This window comes from Neolamprologus brichardi, chromosome 12 (genome assembly GCF_056152115.1).
Source record: "Neolamprologus brichardi isolate AB-2024 chromosome 12, ASM5615211v1, whole genome shotgun sequence".
Taxonomy (NCBI): Eukaryota; Metazoa; Chordata; class Actinopteri; order Cichliformes; family Cichlidae; genus Neolamprologus; species Neolamprologus brichardi.
Window position 1 is genome coordinate 6,788,863 of NC_142115.1, and position 24,616 is coordinate 6,813,478.

General features: G+C 39.0%; 2 protein-coding genes across 2 annotated transcripts; both read right to left on the minus strand.

Moving 5' to 3' along the window:
• Positions 1-790: 790 nt before the first annotated feature.
• vamp5 (vesicle-associated membrane protein 5) lies at positions 791-5,496 on the minus strand. The gene is made up of 3 exons (XM_006797524.3): positions 5,228-5,496; positions 2,870-3,013; positions 791-1,567 (listed from the first exon to the last, which is right to left on the minus strand). Exons 1-3 carry the CDS (start codon positions 5,234-5,236, stop codon positions 1,406-1,408), a joined length of 315 nt encoding a protein of 104 aa, XP_006797587.1. The 5' UTR covers positions 5,237-5,496; the 3' UTR covers positions 791-1,405.
• Positions 5,497-17,358: 11,862 nt separating this feature from the next.
• On the minus strand, positions 17,359-23,797 carry vamp8 (vesicle-associated membrane protein 8 (endobrevin)). Its single transcript, XM_006797525.2, has 3 exons — positions 23,597-23,797; positions 20,912-21,079; positions 17,359-19,459 (listed from the first exon to the last, which is right to left on the minus strand). The coding sequence occupies exons 1-3, from the start codon at positions 23,609-23,611 to the stop codon at positions 19,274-19,276; spliced, it is 369 nt and encodes a 122-aa protein (XP_006797588.1). The 5' UTR covers positions 23,612-23,797; the 3' UTR covers positions 17,359-19,273.
• Positions 23,798-24,616: the final 819 nt, after the last annotated feature.

Here is a 24,616-nt window from a genome sequence, read left to right on the forward strand (position 1 = left end):
GAATTGGTAACTTTGACATGCAGACTGTTACACAATCATTAACCATAATAATGCAGGTAACACAGATTCTAACAGCATAAACTCCAAGCGCAGTAGTGCAGCCACAGTGAATCGTGTAAACATATTAAAGCTCTAAAACAATCACCTTTCACCTCGCAATATCACTGGCCTCGCTGCACAGCGTGTCTTTGTAATTTCCTGCTAGAGTGAAGGTGACACATGCCTACACATTAGTGAACTGTAAGAGTAATCCACTCTTTTATTAAATGTCCAGTTACAATATGTGTGTGTGTAAGATAATGTTAATATCTTCATGGGGTTTCTATTATTTGGTTACAGACTGACAGTTAGTAATAACAGTGAACATAGTTCTTATGTTAACAAACCAAGTCACCTGATTATTTGGAAAGTTCCACACATATAAATATTATGGTTCCACAGAGGTTTTTGGCCTCTACCTAGCATGTTTCTCTAAAATGAAAACATCAGTTACCAGGGGTCACTGCTTCCTCTAATACTCTTCGTTCTGACTACAGATAAACAGAAACTGTCTTTCCCGTTATTGAGGGCTCCAAGCTCAGAATTTCAAATTATTAACAATACGACTCCAAACATGAGACGATCAAGGAGTGAATCTGTTCTCCATCCACATGTGCTGGTCACATGACATACTGACATGGCACGTGGAGACCTTACATTCTGTTTGTAAGTACAACATGAAGAAATCTGGAGATTGTATCTGAGCAAAGAAAAGAAGAGCAACCTGATACTAAAATAAACCACTCAAAAATAACAAACACAAAAACATTTTAATGATTGTGAGGACAGTAAGTTTTACACCTAAACTTATCACATTTAGACATTTATTTCTCCTTTCCCACGTGGAGCTATCTGAGGGGGATACATATTTATAAAGTTTGGCATCTGTTCTGTTTTCTTTCATCTCTTGATCATCTCTGAGAGATGAATGGGCACCGCAGCAGGAGCCTGGTGATATTTGATTAAAAATACTTGCAGTTTTCCATAAAAAAAGAAAGGGGGCAAAACACAAATGGTATCTACTTTGTATGTAGATACCATTTGAATAAATATTCATGGCAGTGAGATTTCACTGGGAGGACAGTGGACCAGTTTCATTCTGTTGATATTCATCCAGTGAACTTATAAGACTTTAAATTCACCTATAATCTCTCGGTGTGGGCTGTTCGGTGTTTTGAAAACATCACCTTTTAAAGAAGGAGAGAGAAAAAGCAGCTGAGCAACCCACGGTACCATATCAACTTAAGGCGTGCAGTAGAGTGAAGAACAGGAATTATCCTCCATAAATATGTCATAGAGAACAGTTCAGACAAGATGCTGGAGTTCCACAGTTACAGTTCCTCTCCTCTTCCCAGGTGCTTTACCTTTAGTCACTTCCTTTGGTGCTTTGAACAATAGCAACGATTATAAGACTCAGAATGATGATTCCTGCTACCACCGCAATTGCAATAAGCACCACTTTCATCTTCTTGTTCTCCCATCTTTTCTGTGTCTTCACCTGGGTGGATGTCTTTTCAAACTTTTTACTCTGCGAAAAACAAAATTAAAAAGTTTAAGATTTTGTTCATGTATAATTACATTTCTAAATGTCTAACAGCTTTGATCACAAAGATGAAACCCAGAACTGACACGCTCATGCCACTTCCAAGTAAACGTATCACGTAAACAAATCCAGAGGAAGTCCTTGTATCTTTAGGTCAAACGAGTCACAGACTGAAGGTCAGCGTGTTTTTCATTAAACAGGAAAGTACAAGCAAAATGGAGATTTCGATATAACTGCAGCAATCAGTGCTTTCTTATTCAAACCTGTTAATGTTAAATCCACAGAGATTTGCTTTATGTCTCAGCTTTTGATTTTTTATCTTCTTTTACTTTGTTTTCTCTTTAGGGCCCAAATATTTCTGGTTCAGTTTGATCATATTTTTTCATCAGACAGGCATACATGAAGTGGGATAAATGATTTTTCAGGGTGTTTTTATTCTAATAGTTCTCTTGAACTGGATAGATTACATTAACTATATTATAACCCACAATTTAAAGTTGCCTCCAGGTGTCACCTTTTGGCAGATTCTTTTTCCTGTGTTGTGGTCTGAGTGCAATGCAAATGATCTGGTGCTGAGTAGGGTGGTAGTAATGTCAGTGAGCAAAGCTGTGTAAATGAAAGCTCTGGACTGAAGAGTTTTAATGTTTTCGATTTACCTGATCCCAGTTTTGTCAAACTTGCTTACTTCTGTCTGGGGTAAGCCTGTTCCTTTTTTGTATCGGTGAGATCCTCTGTAAGAATGTATGAGTGCAGCTGTAGGATTTAGGCATTTTCTTTGAAACACATAGGAACTGAACCTTGTTTTTTCACAGTCTACGATATTCAAAAGTAGCTCAGTGTGCTTCTTGAATGTCAATCTGCCTGTCTGCTTTTTTAGTTCTCCCTCTGGCTTCTCACCAGTGTCATGTAACGCAGCCAATGGGGCAATGTGGGAATGATGCAACCTCGCTGTTGACCCCTGGAAGGATATTCATACCCAGGGAGACCAGCTTGCTTCATTCATCTTAAGAAACAATAGGAAATACCTTTCTAAATATAGCACCATAAAACAGAATCAGGATGTAAATCGCACATTTGCTTTCCTCTCCAGCTCCACCTAAAGCATATTTATAGACATCAATGTGACATGTCTTAGTATTAATCCAAAGGTGCTAGTGGAGAGGGGATCTGTATGCCATTTTCCCCAGTTATTCACCTTCAAAATAAAAGCCAAAGACTTTTACAAGGAACATGTAGGCAAAATAGAGCTGTGCTAAGAGATGATGCTTTTCCACTTGGACGGTGTACCTCTTCCAGCAGCAGATCAGCCCTGTCTTCAAGCTCATTGAGTTTGCCAGATCTTTCTTCAGCTTTGTTCATGTTGTCCAGCATGATGACTTTCACCTCCTCCACTTCCTTCTGGGTCTTCTGCAGGCGGCTCTTCCCGTTCTCCTGTCCAATCAAAACACACAGTTTGATTAAAACTAAACCAACCCAACCTCCTAGGACCCTCGCAGGAATTATGTGCTCATATTATTTAAACTTTCTCATGGTGAGATAATGACAGATGTCAGTTGACACACAAGCTGTGATGCTCTTTGTGTTTTTGGATAAACAGAGGATCTCAGTGAGCATGCCCACAGTGACTGTGGAAGTCATCTGTGTAGCCAAAAAATGCAGGTCAGCGCACATCCTTATGTCACAACTAAGATCAAATTTTAAAAAAAGAAGGAAGTCACAAGATTGGATTTCTAATTTGGATGACTCCAGTTTTTGTTCCTGTTGTGCGTCACTTTCAAATATGTGCTATCAAATATCAAATTAGAGTAGAGCTTCATATCATTCATGGTCAAGAATAATACTAATTTAGCCTGTGTCTTTGTGCAGCCCCTCATCTGCCACCAATACACAATTTTAATCTCAAGGATCTGGTTCAATTAAGGTTAAATAAATTAGATCAAGAGTTTAAAACTATACTTCTACCTTGCTGTTGCAGAAGTCACTTATCTTATAATGTCTCTGCTTAAGTTAATTAAGAGCCTCTACCATTGTAACTGTATATATGAGAGAAAGTAAGAAAAATAATAATAGGTCTCCTTTAATGGAGCTGAGACGTTTCAGTGGGCTTTTGTGGAAAGGCTTTTTAAAACAGAACAAGTAGCAACACTGGATGTTTAGTTACTTCTAATTCTATTACTATATTACTTTTATTGGTGTCGTTTTTTTGTAAACAACTTTTGAAAAGAAATCAAATCAAACATTAAGCTGCCAAATAAAAAAAAATGGCAACCAGCACCAACAAGATCTAGGCTGCCTGACACAGGTCAGACTGGCATCTTGTTTTATAAACACAGCAGCACTCTTCTCCACCCGTCACCTGCTTTTTAAGTGTGCTTAAGCAGGGATATGTTAATTGTTAAACTGTATAGCTACAAATATATTTCTGGAAGCAACTCACAGAACAAACTAACTTACACAGTAAAGCGAACACGTTCTGACATGTTAAAACTATTAAAAAGAAAACGTGTTGCCACTCAGACTGGTACCAGCTGTTTATTAGACAGCAAATGAGCAGAACAACAACAAGAGGGATGATTTTCAAGGATATTTGTCAAGTCAAATTATCCTTGAACTACTTTCAAGGATAGTTTGACCAAAGGGCCATTGGTATCCTGACAGCTCTCTCCTTCACCTTCGTCCTCTGGGGTGTGAGAGGAAACCGACATCTCAGATACTGACAGGAACAGGAAACTGACAGACAGAGCAAAACAAATACGCCTCAGCACCTTGATTCACTTCACGCTCAGCTGTCTGTTTCTCTAAAGGCTTTCGTAGCTCTCCCATAGCGCGGTCTGCTTTTCATTGGACCTGGCTAAGAAACTTGCATCTCACCCAGCAATGGTGACAACTGATTTATGCCGGGCTTATCTCATCCTGGGCATAGCAAATAGCAGCTGAACAATGGTGTATGTTTAAAATTCAGATGGCGGTGTCTTGACACAGGAAATGCTGCCCATTCCAGTTCCCCTCCTTGCTTCCTTCCTTCCTTCCCTCACTCCCTCCCTCCTGCCTGCCCGCATTCAGGTACCTGATATTATCCCAGTAAGCCAAATCATGTTATAACATGCTCAGTATGTTGTATCATGGCACTGTTTTAAGTGTTCTGCTTGTCCATAAATTTTTATAATCTTAGATGTTTACTCTTAAAGCAGGATGTGTTAAATGAGCAGGTTTAAAAATTAAAAGAGAAGAAATATAACAAATTAAATTCATTCCATTCATTTAGTTTACATCTATCGCATTTCACACATGACCTGGTGCCTCTCTTGACTGAAAATGGGTTCGCCTCTCTTCACCTTCACATTGTTAATGTATAAATTAACGTGATGTTATCTCGCTGTACCGAGTCTCTGAATGAGTACGTTAGTTTGGGTTGTAAAAAGCTAAGCTAAGCTAAGAGAACTGAAGGTTGACCTGCCTGTTCATTAGTACCATAACAGACTATAAATGGTCACAGCGTACTTTAGGCGTTCATAAAAGTAAAGAAAATACAAAAGAAAGAAAGAAAACGGCAGCTCTAACAAACTTTATCTCTCATTCATCTCGTGTTTTTTGTGCAAGCCATTTAAATGTCCTTTAGCTCAGAGGAGGCTTGTATTCACTTACCGAGTCCATGTTGTCTCGTGCTGTTTGCGTCCAAACTGTCACAGAGTCCGCATTTAAAAGGGGAGAGTCGACTCGACTTTGTAGTAGGAGGAACACCCAGGCTCCGCTGCTCTATCCGGACTAATGTCACAAATTAACACAGAGAGATATTTCGCTGTTTTCTTTTATCCGTATCCTCTTTTCTGCGCTCGAGCTCACCTTACTCACTTTCACTTCTCTCTCCTGTGGCTTCACAACTTGTTTGCGCTTTGGCTGTGAGGCGTTCGAGGTATTCCCGGAAACTTCGCGTTTCTGAAAAATCATGTTACGTACAACGTCAAATGCAAAACGGTGGTGAAAAACTCCCGGATTTCCCCCGCGCTGTACCACAGTCTATGCAACTGTATAATGTATGCACCAAGTAGTTTATAGTTTAGACAAGCGATTTTACTTTTTTTTTTAATTCATTTTTACACTTAATATCCGTTATACTCATCTATATAAGTATAAATGTTTTAAATACATATATTACTACACCTATGAATGCATTGCAAATAACGATTTATATTCAAACCATGACAGCTGCATTAAATTAATTTTACGTGCTTAAGTATCAGTAAAATCTGGGGAATATTCGGCATTTCTGTGCTACATTTGTACCAATTCACACCCAACGCAGCTCGTGGGATTTACTGTTAGTGGTGAAACAGTGGTTAGCGCTGCTTGCCTCATAGTAAGAGGCAAGAACCGCTGTCCGGCTCGGGCTTCCTTGCGTGGAGTTGTAAGTTTACTCCGGCTTTTCCCTACAGTTCAAAGACATGTATGTTTGGTTAATTAGGGATTCTAAACTGGCTGATAACTCATCTGATAGATGGGTGTACCCCACCCAGTGGCATCTGCATTAGAGCCCGCGACCCTGAAGTGGATAAGCGGTTAAGACTATAGATGGATAGATGACCAAAAACCTTTCCCGTGTTTATTGTGTCTTATTGTGCTTTATAGCTATATCCAGAGCTTATGTTACCTTTACCTTAACAGGGGCTCCGTATATCCAGACTTGGTTTGCATGTGCACAGTTCATAACTTCATTAGCACAGATAACGATGGCTTTGTCGTTTGGATGTAACTATTCAGACACAGGAAATGCGTGTATGTGACTGTGGAGATGCAGGAAGTGGGTTCTCTTGTTTGTTATAGATGATCACAAATGTGACAAATGTCAGTTTTACATGAAATGGCTAAGCACACACTGAAATGTTTCAGTGTTTAGATATATGTCTCTAAGCTTTGTTTAAGCTTTGTTTGATTTCTAAAGCATTATATGTTTGTGTAAGCCAGATATGAAATTTGATGTAGAGCTGTGGAGGAGCCTGTTTTGCGTATGCTCCCCTCAGTATTTTTTTATGAATTTGTAGTATTGTGAACTCCCGTGTGACCTGAGAAATATGCATATGACATGTTTGGCACAACAGAACTTTTATTTCATGTCAACTTATCTCATAAAAAGTATAAAAACGGCAGTCTTTTTAATGTGGATTTCCAACATAGCATTTCTAAACATAGTAGTTTTCTTCAGAGAGCATAAGTTATTTCTATCTGCACACAATAACAAATTTATTTAAAAAAAAAATTAAAAATGACAAAAGTGTTTTATACCACAACACAAACCATGATGATGTGCTTTAGCTTTGTAATAGTTAAAGCTTGTAAAATCGAGTTAAAACTGAGGGTTATCTTCAAATTAACATACAGTATAAAAACTTCAGTGATGGTTTCTTGAATCAGAATCACTTTTATTGCCGGATTTGTATACAAACAAGGAATTTGTCGCAGTGTTATGGTGCAGAAAGAGAAAGCATCATGCTAAAAATAAAATAAATAGAGTTGAGAAAAAAGAGAAAGATTTAAAAGATTCTGGGAAAAAAACGAAAAGACACTAGAACAACTGCCAAGACACTTATAAATGACGTAGCCAAGCCAGGACTTGTAGTCTCAAAGAAACAATCAGCCCTGCACAGTAAACGGACTGTGAGGGTGCAGACCAAGAAAAACTCCACTTCTGCCAAAGAAACACCTTCAAGTCAGACTAAAACATGTTAAGGACAACCAGGAGACAGATTATGTATACTGGAAGTGCGTGATTTGGTCAGATAAGATGGAACTAGAGCTTCTTGGCCACAAAGTCGCTGCTTATGTTTGGAGAAAGAAGGGAGAGGTGTACAAAGAACAGTGTTACCCACAAAGAAACACGGTAGATGTTTATGTTGTGGGGATGCTTCAGTGTGTCTGGAACTGAGAGTCTAATCAAGCTGGAAGAAATCACGAAGAAGGACTATATATGAATGAGAATAAGTGAAGATTTCTGAAATACCCAGGTCCAGAGGTAGGGAAATGGAACAGCTGCAGCCAGGTCCAGCTGCCAGTCACAATTAAAGGTGTGGTTTGTTACTACTCAATCAATCAATCTATCAATCAATCAAGGCTTTATTCGCCATGTGCAGGTTGCCCTGCAGTGAAATAGGACCCCCCCCCCGACCTTACACACACAACACAGACATCACATGGGGATACAGGTCGGAGATCAGTAGTGTTACAGAAAAAAAACAACACTGAAATATACACTACAATGGGAAAGTACAAGAGGAAAAAAGAGACCTCTACTCATGTTGGGCTCCTGGGAGGACAGCAGGAAACAAAAAAACTCCTCTGCACAAAAAAGCACATAAATGTCCACAGCACAACATTATGGAACACGTGACAAGCCACAGGGTCCGGTGGGGGGTGAGGAGCAATCCGAAGCAAACACAGCAGCCATCCTGCCCAGCGCTACCATTCCAGCGCGGGCTCAGACCCGCCGTGTTCCCAGGAACAAGCATCGAAGGCGTTTGGAAAGGGAGGGGGGATGAGTGTGTGCATATCAGTGTATATGTATGTGTGTGCGTGTCCAGAGTTCAGCTGAGACAGTGTCCTTCGCCCTGCCAGGCTAAGTAAACAGTCTTCCAACCAACCCAGGTGGCCTTGCATGGAATGGGAAGGAACAGTCTAAACACGGTCGTTATCAGGGAGTTTTTGTTCGGCTCCAGCCTTGAGACCGCAGCTGGCGCCGAAAGGGTATCCGCATGAAGTGATGGTGCTTTTTACTTTAGTGCGAACAGCTCATATGAATTTCAAAGCTGTTCTAACAGTCCAACACTGGTCTCTCAATCTCCCGTTGGAGAGCCGTGAGCATCTCCATGATGTTATCAAACTTGCGCTCTGTGATCTTGTCATGCTTGTGCTCAAAGAGCCAATTCTGAGAACTCACGACCACAGTGAGCCTCCCCAAGATGTCATCCAATTTGCGCTCAGAGATGTTATTCCGAGCGAGCCCCTCCAGATGTAATCCAGTTTGCACTCAGAGATCTTATTCTGAGTATTCACAGCAGCCGTAGCCTCTCCAAGATCTTATCCATGCTGCACTCAATGAGCCCATTTTGAGAAACTCACGCCTCTTCCCATCGTTTCAATCCCAGCGGGCAGCCTTGTGGGGGTTTGAACAGCCGGTTCCGCTTTCTTAATTCTTCGATAAGTCAGGGCCAAGCCAGCTCCGATCAGCCAGAACCCTGTTACCATGGTTACCACTATCTTCAGCACTCAGGCTCACCCAAGCCCAAACTTCTCGTTGAGAAAGGGGTGTCAATTGCATTTAGGGACCAATTGATCAAATCCATAATTCCTCTTTTAGGTTTTAGAGAACAGACTGTGAGAGAGTGTTCCAGGGAAAAGTAATACAAAAAACATGAGACTAGACAAGGACACAAGAGGCTAAGCAGGGAAACTAAGGGAGGGGAGGAGAGGAGAAAAGTGCGACCGCCTTCGTCAAGAGCAAGAGCAGTGACTCTTGGTCAAAAGGTCAGTACCCAAAACTGAAGGCATAGGCAAAGCTAAAAACAAAACCAACCAGTAAGAGGAAGTGTTACCTAACCCTATGTGAAACAAAATTTAAAAAGAAGAAAAAAAGACGTGGTTTCCCTAACTCACCAAAGCACAAGAAAAAAAACTGTACAAAAATAAATAGGCAGTTCACTCCTTCTGATTCAGTGATAGTTCCAATAGTTACATGGTGGGTAGATGGCGTTATTGACAGGAACACTGTATACAAAACTAAGTTTCGCTCAGGAAAACACAGAGAACAAGCAAAGGTTTGGAAAATCACCAGAGGCACCTGAATGCAGCAGTACTGTTTATCTCCTTTATATCTTTATTGCTGTGTTAAACTGTGAAGGACTGCTTGATAAACAAACTAATATGCTGCTGCATTCAGTGAGAGCCTGGCAGTGTGTGGCTCTTCCTGTCTGAACTTGTCAAATGTGTTGTGATGTGATAAGACGCAAAGCCCTTTTGTTGCAGAACTGGTATTGGGTCACTTAAGGGTGTTACCTTCTTGTGGGCTCTGAAAGCGTTTAAAACATCCTCCTCATGTGAAATATGTGTAATATCCATGTCATATCCCCACAGGGATGAGTCTGTGCCATATTAAGAAGGCCGTTCTTTGTGGTACTTTTTGCTGCTTCCTGCAGTGAAATTGTTTCTTGTAATTTATGGGTTTATTTTTTTTTAAAACTAAACAATGGCACATGTCTTTCAGCATAAATGTGATGTAGATACACACTAGGTTTTTGTTATGATATGTGTTGGATCACTCAGAGACTAAAGGCTTTCTTTTTTCTGAAGAAGTCGGTCATCAAACAGGTTTTTAACCAAGACTGCTTCCGTGTATGTCTGTGTGACGCGCATATGATAGGGAGCTGATGAGCAGACAACACTGCTCTATTGTTGCTTAGCTGTGTCACTCGGTGAGCAATTAGAATTCTTTCCCACAGCGTTTGATTCAACAAGCATGAAACCCCTGCCTGAGACCAGCAGACCATATTAATTTGCAGTGTGCAACAAGCTTTGATGGAAAAAAAATACACAATATAATATAATTAATAATACATATTTGCAATCATATCTGCATAGTATATGTGTGTGTGTTTAACTTAATCTTATTAAAATCTGTGGAGATACAAACCAAATTTTTCTGCACCGCATAATAACAATAAAGATACATGCTACATACATTCTATTTGTGTCCTGTGAGGGTGTGAAAATTAGAGGAAAGTAAAGAAATATCAGAAATGGGAAGTAAGGCCTTCCATGCGTGCAGAACATGAAAGGGGTAAATTTTCTTCATCATGTGATTTTGGCATAAGCGCAATTTTATTTGCATCATCAAACTTCCACGCATGTATGCGGTCAAATGGCTTAATAGTGAAAAAGGAACTAAGAAAGTGAATAAATTTCTTTTAACCCTGGGAAGATTTTGGAAACAGGTATTAGTTCCATGATTCATAAATGATCAAGTGATGTTTGACTAAACCTTAGCTTGCTTATCTTTTAGCTTAGCTTGCTTAGCTTAGCTCGCCTAGCTTGAGTGTGTGAGTAGAACCACAGGCCTGTTCACACCTGCACTTTCTTCTGTTTCACTTGCAGCTTATGTTCGTTCTCACTTCTTGTTCTCTGTTATTTTTGGCAGCTGTGAGCTTTAGGTTTGGCTCCAAGAGTATTTAATTATGTTTAGGAAAACGTGGTTTTGGTTCAAATGAGATAATTTGGTTGTAAGACGAGAACTGCTCTGCGTACCTCCCAGGGCTACTTCCTTGTTTCCCTGAGCGGAGGTAGCTGGGTTTAAACAGCAGTATTTGATGGTCTGTAATGACAAAAATACAATAACATTAGGTAATTGTTAACAACTGGAATGGGCATGAATGGAATATATGAGCACCTGGGGCCTTGTTTTCCGTCAACAAAGGTTTAATGAGTGACAAATGTAAATACAGTTAATCGGGAAAAAATACAGCAAACAATCTGGTCCGGTCACAGTTTCTGTTTACACTGTGAGTGAAGATAAATGTGTGAAAAAAGAATCTCCTATGTTAAAATCAGTGGTTTGGAGTTGACAAACCTAAAGCGCTATTACTTTATTAGCAATAAATACTACTATTATTATCTCTACTACTAATACTACTACTAATAATAATAATAACTATTACTAATATTACAGTACTATTTAAGAGTTAGTACCACGAAATTTGCCTCTCCACTCCTCCATCACTGTGTTATACTTTCGCTTTCAGTTTCAGCTGTCTGTAGAATAATATTGTTGTGTTTAAATTTCATGTAATTGTTTCAGGCAGGGTTTTATGTGAGAGTAGTCTTACAGCACAATGATGGATTTTTAAAGTTTACAGTAGTATATTGTGCAGTTTCACAATATACTATACTTTACCAAACCATACAGTATGTTCTTGTGTGGTGTTGTGTACTGTAGTGCAGTAAAAAAAAAATCATCTACTTCAGTACTATGAAGTACTATGACACTACGATAGAGTGTATTACATATAAATAGTAATATAAAGATATTTAAATATTAAACATAAACAACATGAGGCTGCACTCATCATAAATTCATTTTACTAGCACATCATCTGTATGACAGTATAATTATCACTGTGTATCTCATCAGCACCGTCTACGTATTGAACATTATGGTGGGTCACAGTTTTTGGTGACACAGACCAGGCCAACAAAAGGCTCGCTGTGGGGAAAAAGCTTCACAAATACAAAGGTTGCATTCAGGATACTGACCACCCTCCCTTCACATTACTGCCTGAGGTTCATGCATAGACGGCAGAGTCACATTCACATGACAGTCCCGGCTGATTTCCCATTAGTAACAAATGAGCTTTGTGTTCCAGAGCTGTTGTCGCAAAGCTTAATTAGGTCTTTTGTCATGGGGATAACTATATTGGTTTACTAACCACATGTGGGCAAAACACCAGTTTCGCATTGAACGGAAACACAGGCTCAGTTGAGAAACTATTAAGTCAACATCAGAGTCCAGCCTGTTACAACCTGCTGTCTATCTTGTTTGAATACACTTTGGAATGTTTGCAATGATTGATTTATTCTTTTTACTTTGGGAAGAGAATCCAATAAAAATCATTTAAAGACACAGATGATTTACAATTTTTATTGTTGTGACCAGTGTGTTTCCTTTGCCTGTTTTTGCCTTTTATTTTGCAGTTTCTTCGACAAAATGCACACAGAATACACCTTAAAGCCTGTAAAACAACACAACGATATGTGGTTTTACAGACCTTGTTGCTGTAGAAAAACATTGATCAGTGAAGGCTTTCTGGCGACCAGCCTTACCAGCTGGGTCTAGTTTGTAGCATACACCCTTTTTTAATCACTTAAACTCCATAACCCAATGTTGCATCATAGTTTAGCTTTTTTTGTTTTTTGCTTTTCTCTACACATTAGCAAAGCCTGCAATTAGACAAACAGAGAGCAAAAGTGTGCCAAAATGTGGCACAACAACCTTCATAATGTTATCAAGACCTGATCTTCACTGAACAACAAGGAAAATTCTGCGGGAATCCCCTCTGATCTACTTAATCAAGAGTCAGCTCATTTGGACTCTCAGTCTCCATCTGCTGGGAAATCAGCAATTTCTCTATTACAGTCAGCCTGTATGAACACAGAATGAGTCACAGAGAAAGGAGATTATAAACAGGCAGCTAACTTTTAGAACCTTTTGCAACATTTCTATACATATAAGTCACATTATGTTGAAATAGATATTTAGGGGTTTTTTTTTTTTTTTTTTTTTTTTACCACTTTCAAGATAAAGTGGTGCAGATTTTCAGTCTAAAATGACAGAACTGCAACTTTGAGAGACAATTGGTTGACGTGGGCCATAAATGATCCCGGAGCCAGGTGGATGGTTTGAAGAGCCTAGTAGCACTGGCAGTGTGAAAACAGACAAAAGCTTGTTTCTGTTTGCTTGATTTAGAGATTTGAAACTTTCGGTCTCATCTGTTCAAGTCCATAAATCTCAGATCACATCTCAGTATAAACAGCAGGTTTATTATGTTATTTTAAGTTGATCAGTGTGAAGAATCGGTATAATGCAGAAGGCACTATGCTAATGCTGCAGTAATCTCTCAGTCCGTCATGTTGACCTATTAAGTGCAAATTTTGGCAACATCTGCCCTCATACCCAACCAGATGGCAGATTGCTTCCCCCTTCCTGAGCCTTGTTGAGCCCAAGGTTTGTTCCTGTTAAAAGGGAGTTTTTCTTGCCATTGTCACCAGTTTTTTTTTTTACTAGGGGGGTGTCTGATTGTTGTGGTTTTTACTGTGTCTTCACCTTACAATATGAAGCACCTTGAGGCGACTGTTGCTGTGATTTGGCGCCGTATAAATAAAATTGAATTGAATCTTAAGTGAGGATTACAAGGTGTGCAACATAGTACATCTTTAAAATGTTACAGATGCTTATTCTTCAGATTCTGCTGTTCGATTTTGCTCTGTTTGTCAAATGAAAGAACCAAAGTATTATGCTAATGTGTGTGGTGTTTTAGTGACATCCACAGTGAAAGTTTTCTTTCAGAGCCACTGAGTGTATGGTGCAAACAACCGACTCTTGAGTGCCCTCTGCTGCTTAAATGGAAGCAGGACGTGCCTGCACAAAGCTGAGGATGGCACTGCACACACGTTTTATTACAGTATCACTTACACCATCTTCCTACTCAATGAGACATAATTTATTTATCTTAAACACAGATTTTTCTCCTTAAAGTTACATATTTGTCTTCAAGTCCATATGCAGTCTATGTTTTTGACACAAGCATAATTTTATTGCTAAAACCACAACTGTGTGATTAGGAGAGTTTTTTTCCCTTTTCTGCTTCCAGTTCTGTTGTTTTGTCCTTTTATTTCATTAGAAAATTCTTGCAGTTTTAGATTTTTACTCTCAAAGTCCTGGAGAATAAGTTGTTCTTCTTTCTTTTTGTTGCTGTTGCTCTTTCTCTTGAAGTAACTGTTCATTTCTGGCACGTTGTTTCATCAAGCTTTATTTCCACCACTCTGTATTTTTCCTCCACGTCTTTGAGTTTGCGCTCCATGTCTCTCTGCTTCGTGTCCTGTTCTTCCTCCTCATGAAGAATTTCTTCATTTCTTTCCAGTGCTTCATCGAGTTGTCTTTGGAGCTTCTGATTCCTTTTGTCCTCATTAATATTTAGTTTTGATCTGACCAAACAGCATCATTCCGTAAGTCAATGAGGTTGTGACATGACATTTTTGAATGAGGATATTTTTTTTTGCTTAGACGAATTATCAGTAAAGTTCCGATCTCTGTTAATTTTGTAAAAAATAAAATAAAATTCAATAACACGACAGAAAAAACAAACAAATATATATATATACACATGGCAAATCGGAGTTGAATATTCTGGAGTTAGGCATAAAAGTGCGCAAGAGTTACATTCTGGGAGCAGCGAACACAAATGATTGTAAAGAAGCGAGAGACATTTGATGGCAGGTCTTACATAATCCTAAATTATTGTGTCTGATTATGAAAAGCACAAAGTTTTGTAAGAGGCAGGCACTGTGGAAAAAGTAAAGATGTAAGTTCTCGAACTGTTTTTGTGAACACTTTTCTAATTGTGCTTTTAAATGTGACACATGTAAAATTATAATTAAAAAACATGATATTTATAAAACTTTTATTGTGATGCTTTGAAAGTGTGTCAGATTTTGATATAAATGTATCAGTATGTTAATGTTTTTCTTACAATGTGTCATTTTTATAGAAACTTTGTTCACTGTATGTGTCATCATGTAGCTTTGATAAATAAATATGAGGCTTTGCTTGGACATGGAAACACATTCCACGAAGCTCTCTACACATTTTTCCCGAGCTAATCTTTAGGCCATAGAACGTTGGAGGTCTATAGCAAATAAACTCGCACTATGCACATTAGCATCCACTGATACCACCATGTAATTTCATGTGGCTTACTGCTTAGTGGCTAAAGTAGATGTTTTAAAACCAAAATAAGCCAGAAATATAGTAAAAATACAGTTTCAAAACAACATTCAAGTCAAAAACACAATGGAGGAAGTAGGCATGTCATTGTGAAGGTCTACAATCCATAGATGCCGTCATGAATGGAATTGCAAAGAGTTTACAACACGGTACAAACCACTTGTTACAATTAAGAACAAGAAATCCAGATTAGACTTTGCCAATAACCTGATCAATTCTGAAAAAAAAAATCCTTTGCACACATGAAAATGTAACTTGTTCCAGAGCTCTGGATTTGAAGCACACCACATTATCTGTCAAACATGGTGAAGGTTTGCTCCAGTAAAGGTCTAGCAGAGCATCTTTTAGGCCCCAAAACATAATTTGGTTTTGTCCGTGGTTCAAGAAAGTATTACAGCTGCCAGCACCATGACTGATGACATCAGTCACTCTAACTGTTCATGCAGGCTTCAATAACATGAGGCATTGGACTGGCAAAACCAGTCTAACCACTGCATTCCTGCTATGATGAATCAAACTGTTTTTGCAAAGGGGTTCTTGTGATAATGATTAGAACCATTTACTGTAAATGATAAAATTACTGAAACAAGGAAACTACAATGATAGTTTGTTCACTTTGGTGAAACTAGTTATGTCATTTCCTATAATGAGCAATTCAGCCTGTACTTTATGGCACTCTAGTATTCTTGGGTGGGAGAGATAATTAACTGGACAATGGGCTTTTTAAATTTCCCTCTTCTGCTGCTTCTCGTCTCCTCTGTGTTCCTGCCTGTGACTCAGAAATCAATCTCAGAACGGCTGAGGGATGTATCTGTTTCTAAAATGCTCCTGGGAGGACAGAGAAGGCTAACTATAATTGAGCATGCACAGGTGTCATCTGACATCACTTTATAATGAAATGTTGTTAAATGACTGTACTCAAAACTACTCTTGCTTCCTCTGACGTGAGGCGAGGAATGCAGGATGATCAAGGAATCAAGGGGGATTGTCACAATATGAGACTGAAAGCACCGCAGTTGTTTGTGTGATCACTGCTGATAAACACTGGCACACTGAACTTGTAACTCTGCCAGGCTGCAGTCCGAACTTTCAGGATTAAAATAATAGAAAGTATCTGAATTCTAAAAACTTTCTCAGAATTATGCCAGATTAAGTCAAATGTGTTTGCTTCCTGGGAATTCAGCTTATAAAAGTGTATTAAATATTCACTTAGCATGTCTGCCATGTTCGTGCTGTGCCTGTTGTCAGTTTGTCACAGATCTGCAGCATTTCAAGGTGTCGTAATGGAAATCTTGATCATCTGGAAAAACATTGTGACGATACAGTGGTGCCACCCTGCACCAAAGAAAACACATGTAACCAAGGTAACCTCTGACCCCACAGTTTAAGGCAGCAACTCAGCCAAGACAAGGATCTCCTACACAGCTATGAAATGATAAACTCACATTCATTTCTCTGAACAGATTTTTTTCTCTTTGTTCTTTACTTGTCTCATTAGACATGTGACTTCAAAAATGCTTATCAACTACTGCCGGGTATGTGGCAGGTAATGTGGCATACTGCAAGCGCCTTTGTCGGGAAACCATGATAGAAGATATTCTATAATAAGGAAATAAAGAATTTAATTAGACATGCCGGGGGCGAAGGCGTGTCCCATTTTGTGGAGGAGTCAGTAAATGGATGAAGACAGTCAGAGCTGGGAGTGTCTGCTCGACCTTGTGAAATCTGCTTTATGTCCATTAAACACAATCTTGCTATTTTGTTTTCAGTTCAAAGACATTTTCTGTGATAGATACAGTCTTTTGTTTCCACTATATTGAAGGATAGTAAGTTAGTTTACAGTAAGTTTGGGCTGGAATTCACTTCTCATGGCATAAGGCTCATAGACTCAGAGCATTACAATATAAAGCGCTTTATATTGTAAGGTACACCCTACAATAATACAATTTAGTTACCAATTAACCTATCCCTAATAACTATATGTCTTGGGACTCTGGGAGGAACTCATGCAAACAGAAAGATGCTAGGCTGATGGTCGAATTGAACTCTGGATCTTCTTGCTGTGAGGCAACAGTGCTAACCGCTGTGCTACCATGTGCGTTTTCCTACTTAAATTGTGTACACACTACTGAGCAGAATAGGATAGAACAAACTGAGGACAAACAGGAGCTTAGATCACAATCTGTCTCCATCTTGTGGCAAAACTGTGATCACAGAAGAGGACATGACAACAGAGCAGAAGAAAAATACAATTTATTCTCTATCAGACCGTCAAAACCATTAAATACCATAAGTCATCAGAATAAGACCCTCAAGGGCTTTAAATTACAAGAGTTACACACAGTAGAAAAAATCCTTTAACACAGCAACAGACTCACTGAAGATGTCTTACAGAAACAAGAGTGTGGTTTATAGGCATCAAGAGATGAGACCAAAAAGGGGAAAAAAGTATTTTTTCCAACAGGGATTTTGTTACCTCATCATGAAACTTTAGGGTTGTATACAGAATCAATTACGATTTATTTATACAGAAATTACATTCAGATTTTATTCATTCACTTCTGATTAAATAAGAAAAAAGTAACATTAATAGCCTCTACAGAAGAGGCCTGGAGAGGTCTGCTCAAGTCTACAAATATACACATCAGTGAGAATATGACGACTCTATACAGCTCACACCAGAAGCCCTTTGACCTCTTTGAAACTAAACTGGTATTGTAACATCCAGAAACTTGGAGGATTTTCGAAAAGACTCTATGAAGGTTTACCACTGTGGCTGACACGGGCCAGAGGGGGAGTGTTGTAGAGGTGGTTGACATTGCAATTCCCCTCCAAAGGCTGTGAGTTTCTGCACTGCATACCTGCAGGTGGCTAGTCAGCTGTAGGCCATCAGTTAAACTTTACGGTCCGAATAGGAGTTCAATGCAAATTTAAAACTACACCCCTTGTTTCAGTGGTGTAGTAACCGACTGCTTATTTAATGTCAACACACTTGATGGCTTCACTGTAATCTTTTCATTGCTTACTTCATAAACACCATTTAGAGAGTATTCAAAGTATATTAATTCAATAAACCGTTCTTATGCATGTTGTCTGACTGTAACAAAACTGGAAGCATTTTGACTGAAATACACCAATCAGCCACAACAAACGTCTGACAGGTAAAGTTGCTGATAACGAATGGCTCCAGAACATATGGAAGAGCTCCTGGTGTTCACCTGGCCTCCTCATACCCCAGATCCAAATCCGATTTGGCTTCAGTGGGATGAACCAAAAAAAAAAAAAGCCAAATCACAGAGGGTCAGAAGTACCCAAAACATCCACTTCTAATGTTCCACTGTCATTTTAAACAGGACACCTGCAGAGGTCCAGTTCCCTGACGGGCCAGAGTGGTTTTGGAAGCTTATGTAATATCCCCCAGAAGCCAGACAGATGTCAAAATCAACTCCACAATTCATCCTCCCATTAAATATACTGTGACCTAAAACTGTTAACTCTGTGGTAATTTTCTAGTGTCAAAAAGGATCCAGATATTACCCATTTTATTACCTGACACAGTCGATCCAAATCATACTCTGCGTTATACACGCTGTCTTTTGTAAAGGTGCACCAGTGACAACATCTAAGACAAACCTAACATAAAATATGAGACTGGAATAATCCACCTTCATTCTTCTCAACTACAAAAGTTTAAGAGACTCGCTCTTTGCTGGGATGAAATAAATGCTTATGGTGAATCCGTTTAACAAAGAGGAGCAGACAGTGCTGATATGAAACATCCTTTAAAAATACCGGTAGTGTTTTACTGCCATTGACCACTGATGTTCCACAGCGGTTTAGGATGTGTAAAAAAAAAAAAGAAAGAAAAAAAAGAAGAAGCAGGTATTGTATGGGAAAGGCTTTCAAAAGCTTGTTCTGTCATTAAAGTCCCTTAAACCAAAGAATAAAATATTGGAATTCCTAAAAGTTCAACATAGAAACTGTAGTATTAACGGTTTCACCATATAGCAGTGATTTGCTCAAGTTTACATGTATGTAATATATAAATAAATATATATATATATATATTTATTTTTTTCCCCTCGATATTGTGCAATAGGAATATGTTTATGATTTTATTCTGACTATACATTGTTTAAATTTCTGTCAGTTTAGGGCTTGGGGGTGGGAGCAACTATAGGAGGCACGGGGGAACTAGTAGGGATGACTCCTGTGGCCAGTAAGATGATAATGAGGACGATAACTAGGACGATCACAATTATGACCACAATCAACTTGACATTCTTCCACCAGTAGGAGCGAGCCACCTTGTGAGACGTCTGCTTGAAGTGCTGAGCCTACAAAAGGAAAAAGGCAGGAGAATCAATAAAATTATGTAATCAATTCTATTGCTATAACTCTGTTTAGTCTTGAGTTGTTAATATTTTGCTAGAAAATAGATTGAAATGTGCAAACATAAAAGGAATTTTTTTTCACTTTTCACTTTTTTACCACCACTTTTATTCTTCAACAGTCTGGAGTCTCTTAGGCAGCTTTGCTTAAGTGGTCTTCAGGAATAGTTCTTAGGCTTCTTGAAAGACATTCAAACTCTTCTTTGGATGTTTCTGCCTTTTGTCTTCTGACCGGATGATCCCACACTGCTTCAACGATGTTCCAGTCTGGGCTCTGTGGAGACCAATCCACGACTGATGGTGTTCGTTCTGTGTGTTTTTCTACAAATCAGATGCTTTCCAGACGATATTGCATGGTGGATCTAAAGCCAACAGTAATCTTCTGTGTTCATATTTCCATCAGCATCAATGACTGAAATGCAGGGCCAAACATTGACAGAGCCTTCATTGTTCTTTTACAGATGTGTGCAGACACTCACTGTTGTACCTCTGTCCTGTCTTCCTCTGTAAAAGCTGATGAGCACTTAAACCAAAACATTTGAATTCATCACTTCATAAGAGCTGTTGCCACTGATTTTCAGTGCAGCTCTGGTGAAATGTGGCATGCCTCAGCTTTTTATTCCCATTTCCCTTCCTTAAAAAAGGCTACTTGGCATCCACCCAGCCACTGAGACCATTTCTGATGAAGCTTAAGGGAACAAGATGGATCAGCTAAACATAAGATAAGAACAAGAACAAGAAACTAAGATGTCAAATCATTGTATAGATGTATAGTTACAAGGAAAACATTTCTCTTTTTTGCCTCCTCCTCCTCATCATAATAATAATATTTCCTAATGTGTCCCTTATACTCCTCATTAGATGTCACAGTAACCATGTCCATCTTTTACACCATCTATGGCCTTAACATTAAGCCTGATTAGGAAATGAATGCTATTACTGTGTTTGAGATCTTGTTTTTCCATGAATGAAAATGGAAGGTGAGTGTGGTCAAATACAACTGTTTAAGCTCTAAGAAGTCTTTTCCTGCTGCAACCACAACCTCAAGAGTACAAACGGATAACAAAACAGACAAAAGAGTAATTAGCTTTACTGCTAGGGGACACTATAGTTGACCTCATTTGGTTTTATTTACATTTTACACAGTTGACTTTGTAAAATCCTTAAAGTTGAATAAGGGCATGAAAAAGGCCACACTTCACCTGTTCTGTTCTGTAATGTGGAGAACCTGACACCGCCCGAAGTGACTTGTTATTCTTGTTTAACTGAACAGTATCACTAAGATCACAGCTTACCAAGCTTTATTTACAAGTGTGCATGTATGGGAGTATTGTCCACATCTCAGCCTGCTTTTACACACAGCCAAGTGAAAGTTAAAACTCTTGTGATCACACTGACCCCTGCTTGCAGATCCTCTGTCTTGCCCATTAAGTCATCCAGCCTTTCTCCTCGTGCCAGGATCCGGTCCACATTCTGAGTCATGATGCTTTTCACGCCATCCACCTGATCCTTTAAAGTCTGCACCTTGTCCTTAGGCTCTGGCATTTCTTCTATCCCTCCACGCTCCTGGTGTAGAGAAGGGTAATTAAAGAAGAGTTAGCTGCAATCCATTTGCAGAACCCCCCCAACACACACACACACACACACACACACACACACACACACACACACACACACACACACACACACACACACACACACACACACACACACACACACACACACACACACACACACACACACACAAAATAGAGTTGGCATAATATGCCTACAAGCAGAGCAAATCAAAAAATAAAAAGTATCAGCTGGGTGAACAGTGAAGTCTGCTCATCAATCAAACATATGCTGCATGTAGCACTAGTTTGTTCTTTTGCTCCAAGTCATAGACATTAAATAGGTGCAATTTTGAGATAGAAACTATAATATATCCTCTGATACTGATGCTTAGTTTGTTAACGGAAAAAAAATGTTAACCTGGTTTAGCATCAGTTTTAACAAAACCAAAACGTGTCCTTCAGGCCTGAAAACTATAGTGCTATCTCCTGTACTTATGCTTTGAGACCTCAAAAATGTCAGAGTGACTGTCTGAATATCAAAGGTTCTACTTCTTTTGCAAACCTGTTTCTGGAAAATCTCTAAAGACTCACAGAAGTCCACAACTAAATTACAAAAATATCCCTTTATAAGTCTTTGATGAGGCCCGGCCTCTTCACGTTTTATTGGACATGAGTACCTCCATGATTGTGTCTGCAAGTGACAAAGCAGCATGTAATGTAAATATGTCCTTTTGACCCATTTGTAACCATAGTATTTATTTACAAGCCCTTGAGCTGCACCTTGTGGCTGTTAAATGATCACTTTTATACATCCGTGAAAGTCTGCTAAGAGCATGTGTGCATTCAAGAGAAACTTCAGCTGTTACCTCACATAGCTGTACATGTGATTTCAGCACAGAAATGCTGTGTGCAGTTGGGTGTGTGTCAGTAAACATGCAGGGACCACTCTGTCCCATGAGTCAGCAACAGACTGTAACAAAACTGTCTCTAGGAAACGGGGCAGGTTCTCCTGCGTCATGTGTCTCTCGCCTCTCCTGTTACCCCACCCTCCTTTCTTTTTCTCCTTTTCCATTCATCCTTTTTCAGAAGAAGTTTCTGAAAAAACAAACAAACTCTGGAGTCATCTTTAATTTTCTTTTTCTTGTTATATCTTCATTACATGTGTTTAATCTCTCTCATTCCTCTGTACCAGTGTTGGCACGTCAGTCATTCAGGCCCACTGAATGGCTGATGCCTATCAAGTATCAATAAACAGAAAGTAAAGTGTCCAAGGCAGCTGCAGAGGGCGGCTACATTAAGCATCTAATTCAAATATTTGATATGTTGTAAGCTGAGTGACTTTATAAATCTCTCTTTATAAATTGACAGATAAGGGGTCTTGTAAATATGTGGTTGGTGCATGAGGAAAATGATCAAGGAGGTACACCTTAAAATGTTCCAACAGATATTTCCTGTTAAAATGTTTGACTGCAGCTGTAAATCCAAAACATGCATTCAAACACTTAATCCTTACTGCTCACACTGATGTAGGCAAATGGGAAACTGCCCTAATCTATGAGGACACACACTGAGATTTGAATACTACAGGAAGTAAGATTTTCCTACAGGCTAGAGGGAAACGTATTTTGATTTAAGTCGACAATGTTGAGTCATTACAGATATTTAAAGAACTACCTGGACGTTCTTATCATTTCAGCAGAATAAACAGCACTGACTGCCAACAGATTATAATTAGTCCATTATGTGGCCTTTTTTGTTATTAGTTAACAAAAAAGCAAAAAAAGTCTTCATAGCAGCCATTGCGACATGAAAGTAGGCAAAGAAAGATGTTGGAAAGCACACACACACACACACACATATGCCTCTCTTGTGCCGACATTAAATAATGTTAAAACATGAGAGCAGTAAACCTAATTTAGCACGTAATGAACGCCACTTTAGCTGATCTACGTGTAAAAGTTTATTTTTCCCCTTTACTAATGAAATAATAATAATAATAATAATAATAATCATCATCATCATCAAGTGTTGCCCAGTGGATAATATCTATTTTGTAAGGTAAGCTAGCATTAAACTGCTACTTGCTCCAGCAGAGCTTGGCTACAGGCGAATGGCTCCACTAACGACCTGTGAAACATTCTTGAAATACGTGAAAAACAACCGTTTTATCAGTTAGCAACATGTGTTATAAATAGACAGTAGTACATGGAAACGTTTACTTGAAGTATGCGGCTTTATTTTTATGGAAAACAAACGCATCTCAACTTTACAAAAATCATTTCCAACACGTACTGAGCACTGTGTGTAATTAGGCCATTTTGTTAAGCTGCTTTACTTAGAACTTGCTCCCTCAAAAATGAAAAAGTTAGTGCGCTGACTTAAATAAGTGATTTTCAGCCGAGGTAGGTTTCAAGTTAAGTACAGGTTGATTTATGTGGAAGTACACCTGTTTGAGACTGTCGCTGAACTAACTGGTGACGGCGGGGAGGCTTTCTGAACAACATAAACAAAGGTCATTATCACCTACCGGATCAGTGTCCATCTTGCTGGAAAAAATGTCCTTTATCCGTAAACTGGTGGATCTACTTTCTATAAAAGATGACAAGTTGATTTAAAACCCTTTAAAAACAGTTTAAAGTCTCGAAGCAAATACGTTTCTCTCGGTTTTACTTCCTGGTTGTTTTTTTCCTCCCTTAATTGCCTTCTTCCAACTGTTAAGTGAACTCAATCTCCGTTTCCGCCCTTTGGTTTGCAAAATAAAGCAACCTATCGTTTTCAGCTGAAGTGGTTGGGTAAACATTAGAGAAAAAAAAGATTATATAAACAAATATGATTCCTTTAATCTTTACACAGTAATATCGTCATTGTATTTTATATACTCGTGATTTTCACTACCTGTAAAACAACTGTAATGACTTTGAAGCGAGTCACTTTCATTGTCGACCTCCGTGCTTTTATTTTGCAGGTGCATACGTTTACTTCCTTTGTTGTCTCCAAAAACACCTGTAGGCGGCAGTCCCTCTTCTATTGTTAAAGAAGGCGTCATACCAAGATGTACCCATGATATGTTAGCTGTGAAACCCTTAACAATGAACCTTTTGTAACTTTGTGTTCAGGATGGCTGACAAACTTGCTTTCTAACTTAACATAACTGTAAAGTAACACAATGCATTTCTGATAGTAAAGGAGGATGTAGTTGTAGTTGTTTATGTTTTTTTTGTTAATATTTCAAGGGGACAACAGTGAAACTGGAGAGCAGCACTCTTAGATTAGCAGCAGTGGCCTCAGCTCAGTTACTCCTCCCTCTCCTGGTGTCACAAATTTCACCCAGCCAGCAGCTTGAGTCCTGACAAACAGGTTTCTTTGTCTGATGAAACTGGTGACGAAGATTGAATACTGGTCATTGCATGCCCTTATGTCATGACTGCTGCAAGCTGCTTTGAATCAGAAGCAGCTAAAAATAATCAAAGGCATTACAACAATTTGGGAAAACTGTTTGAAAACCATTGTTTAAGTGTGCTGAAATACTGCCACAGAACAAGAAAAT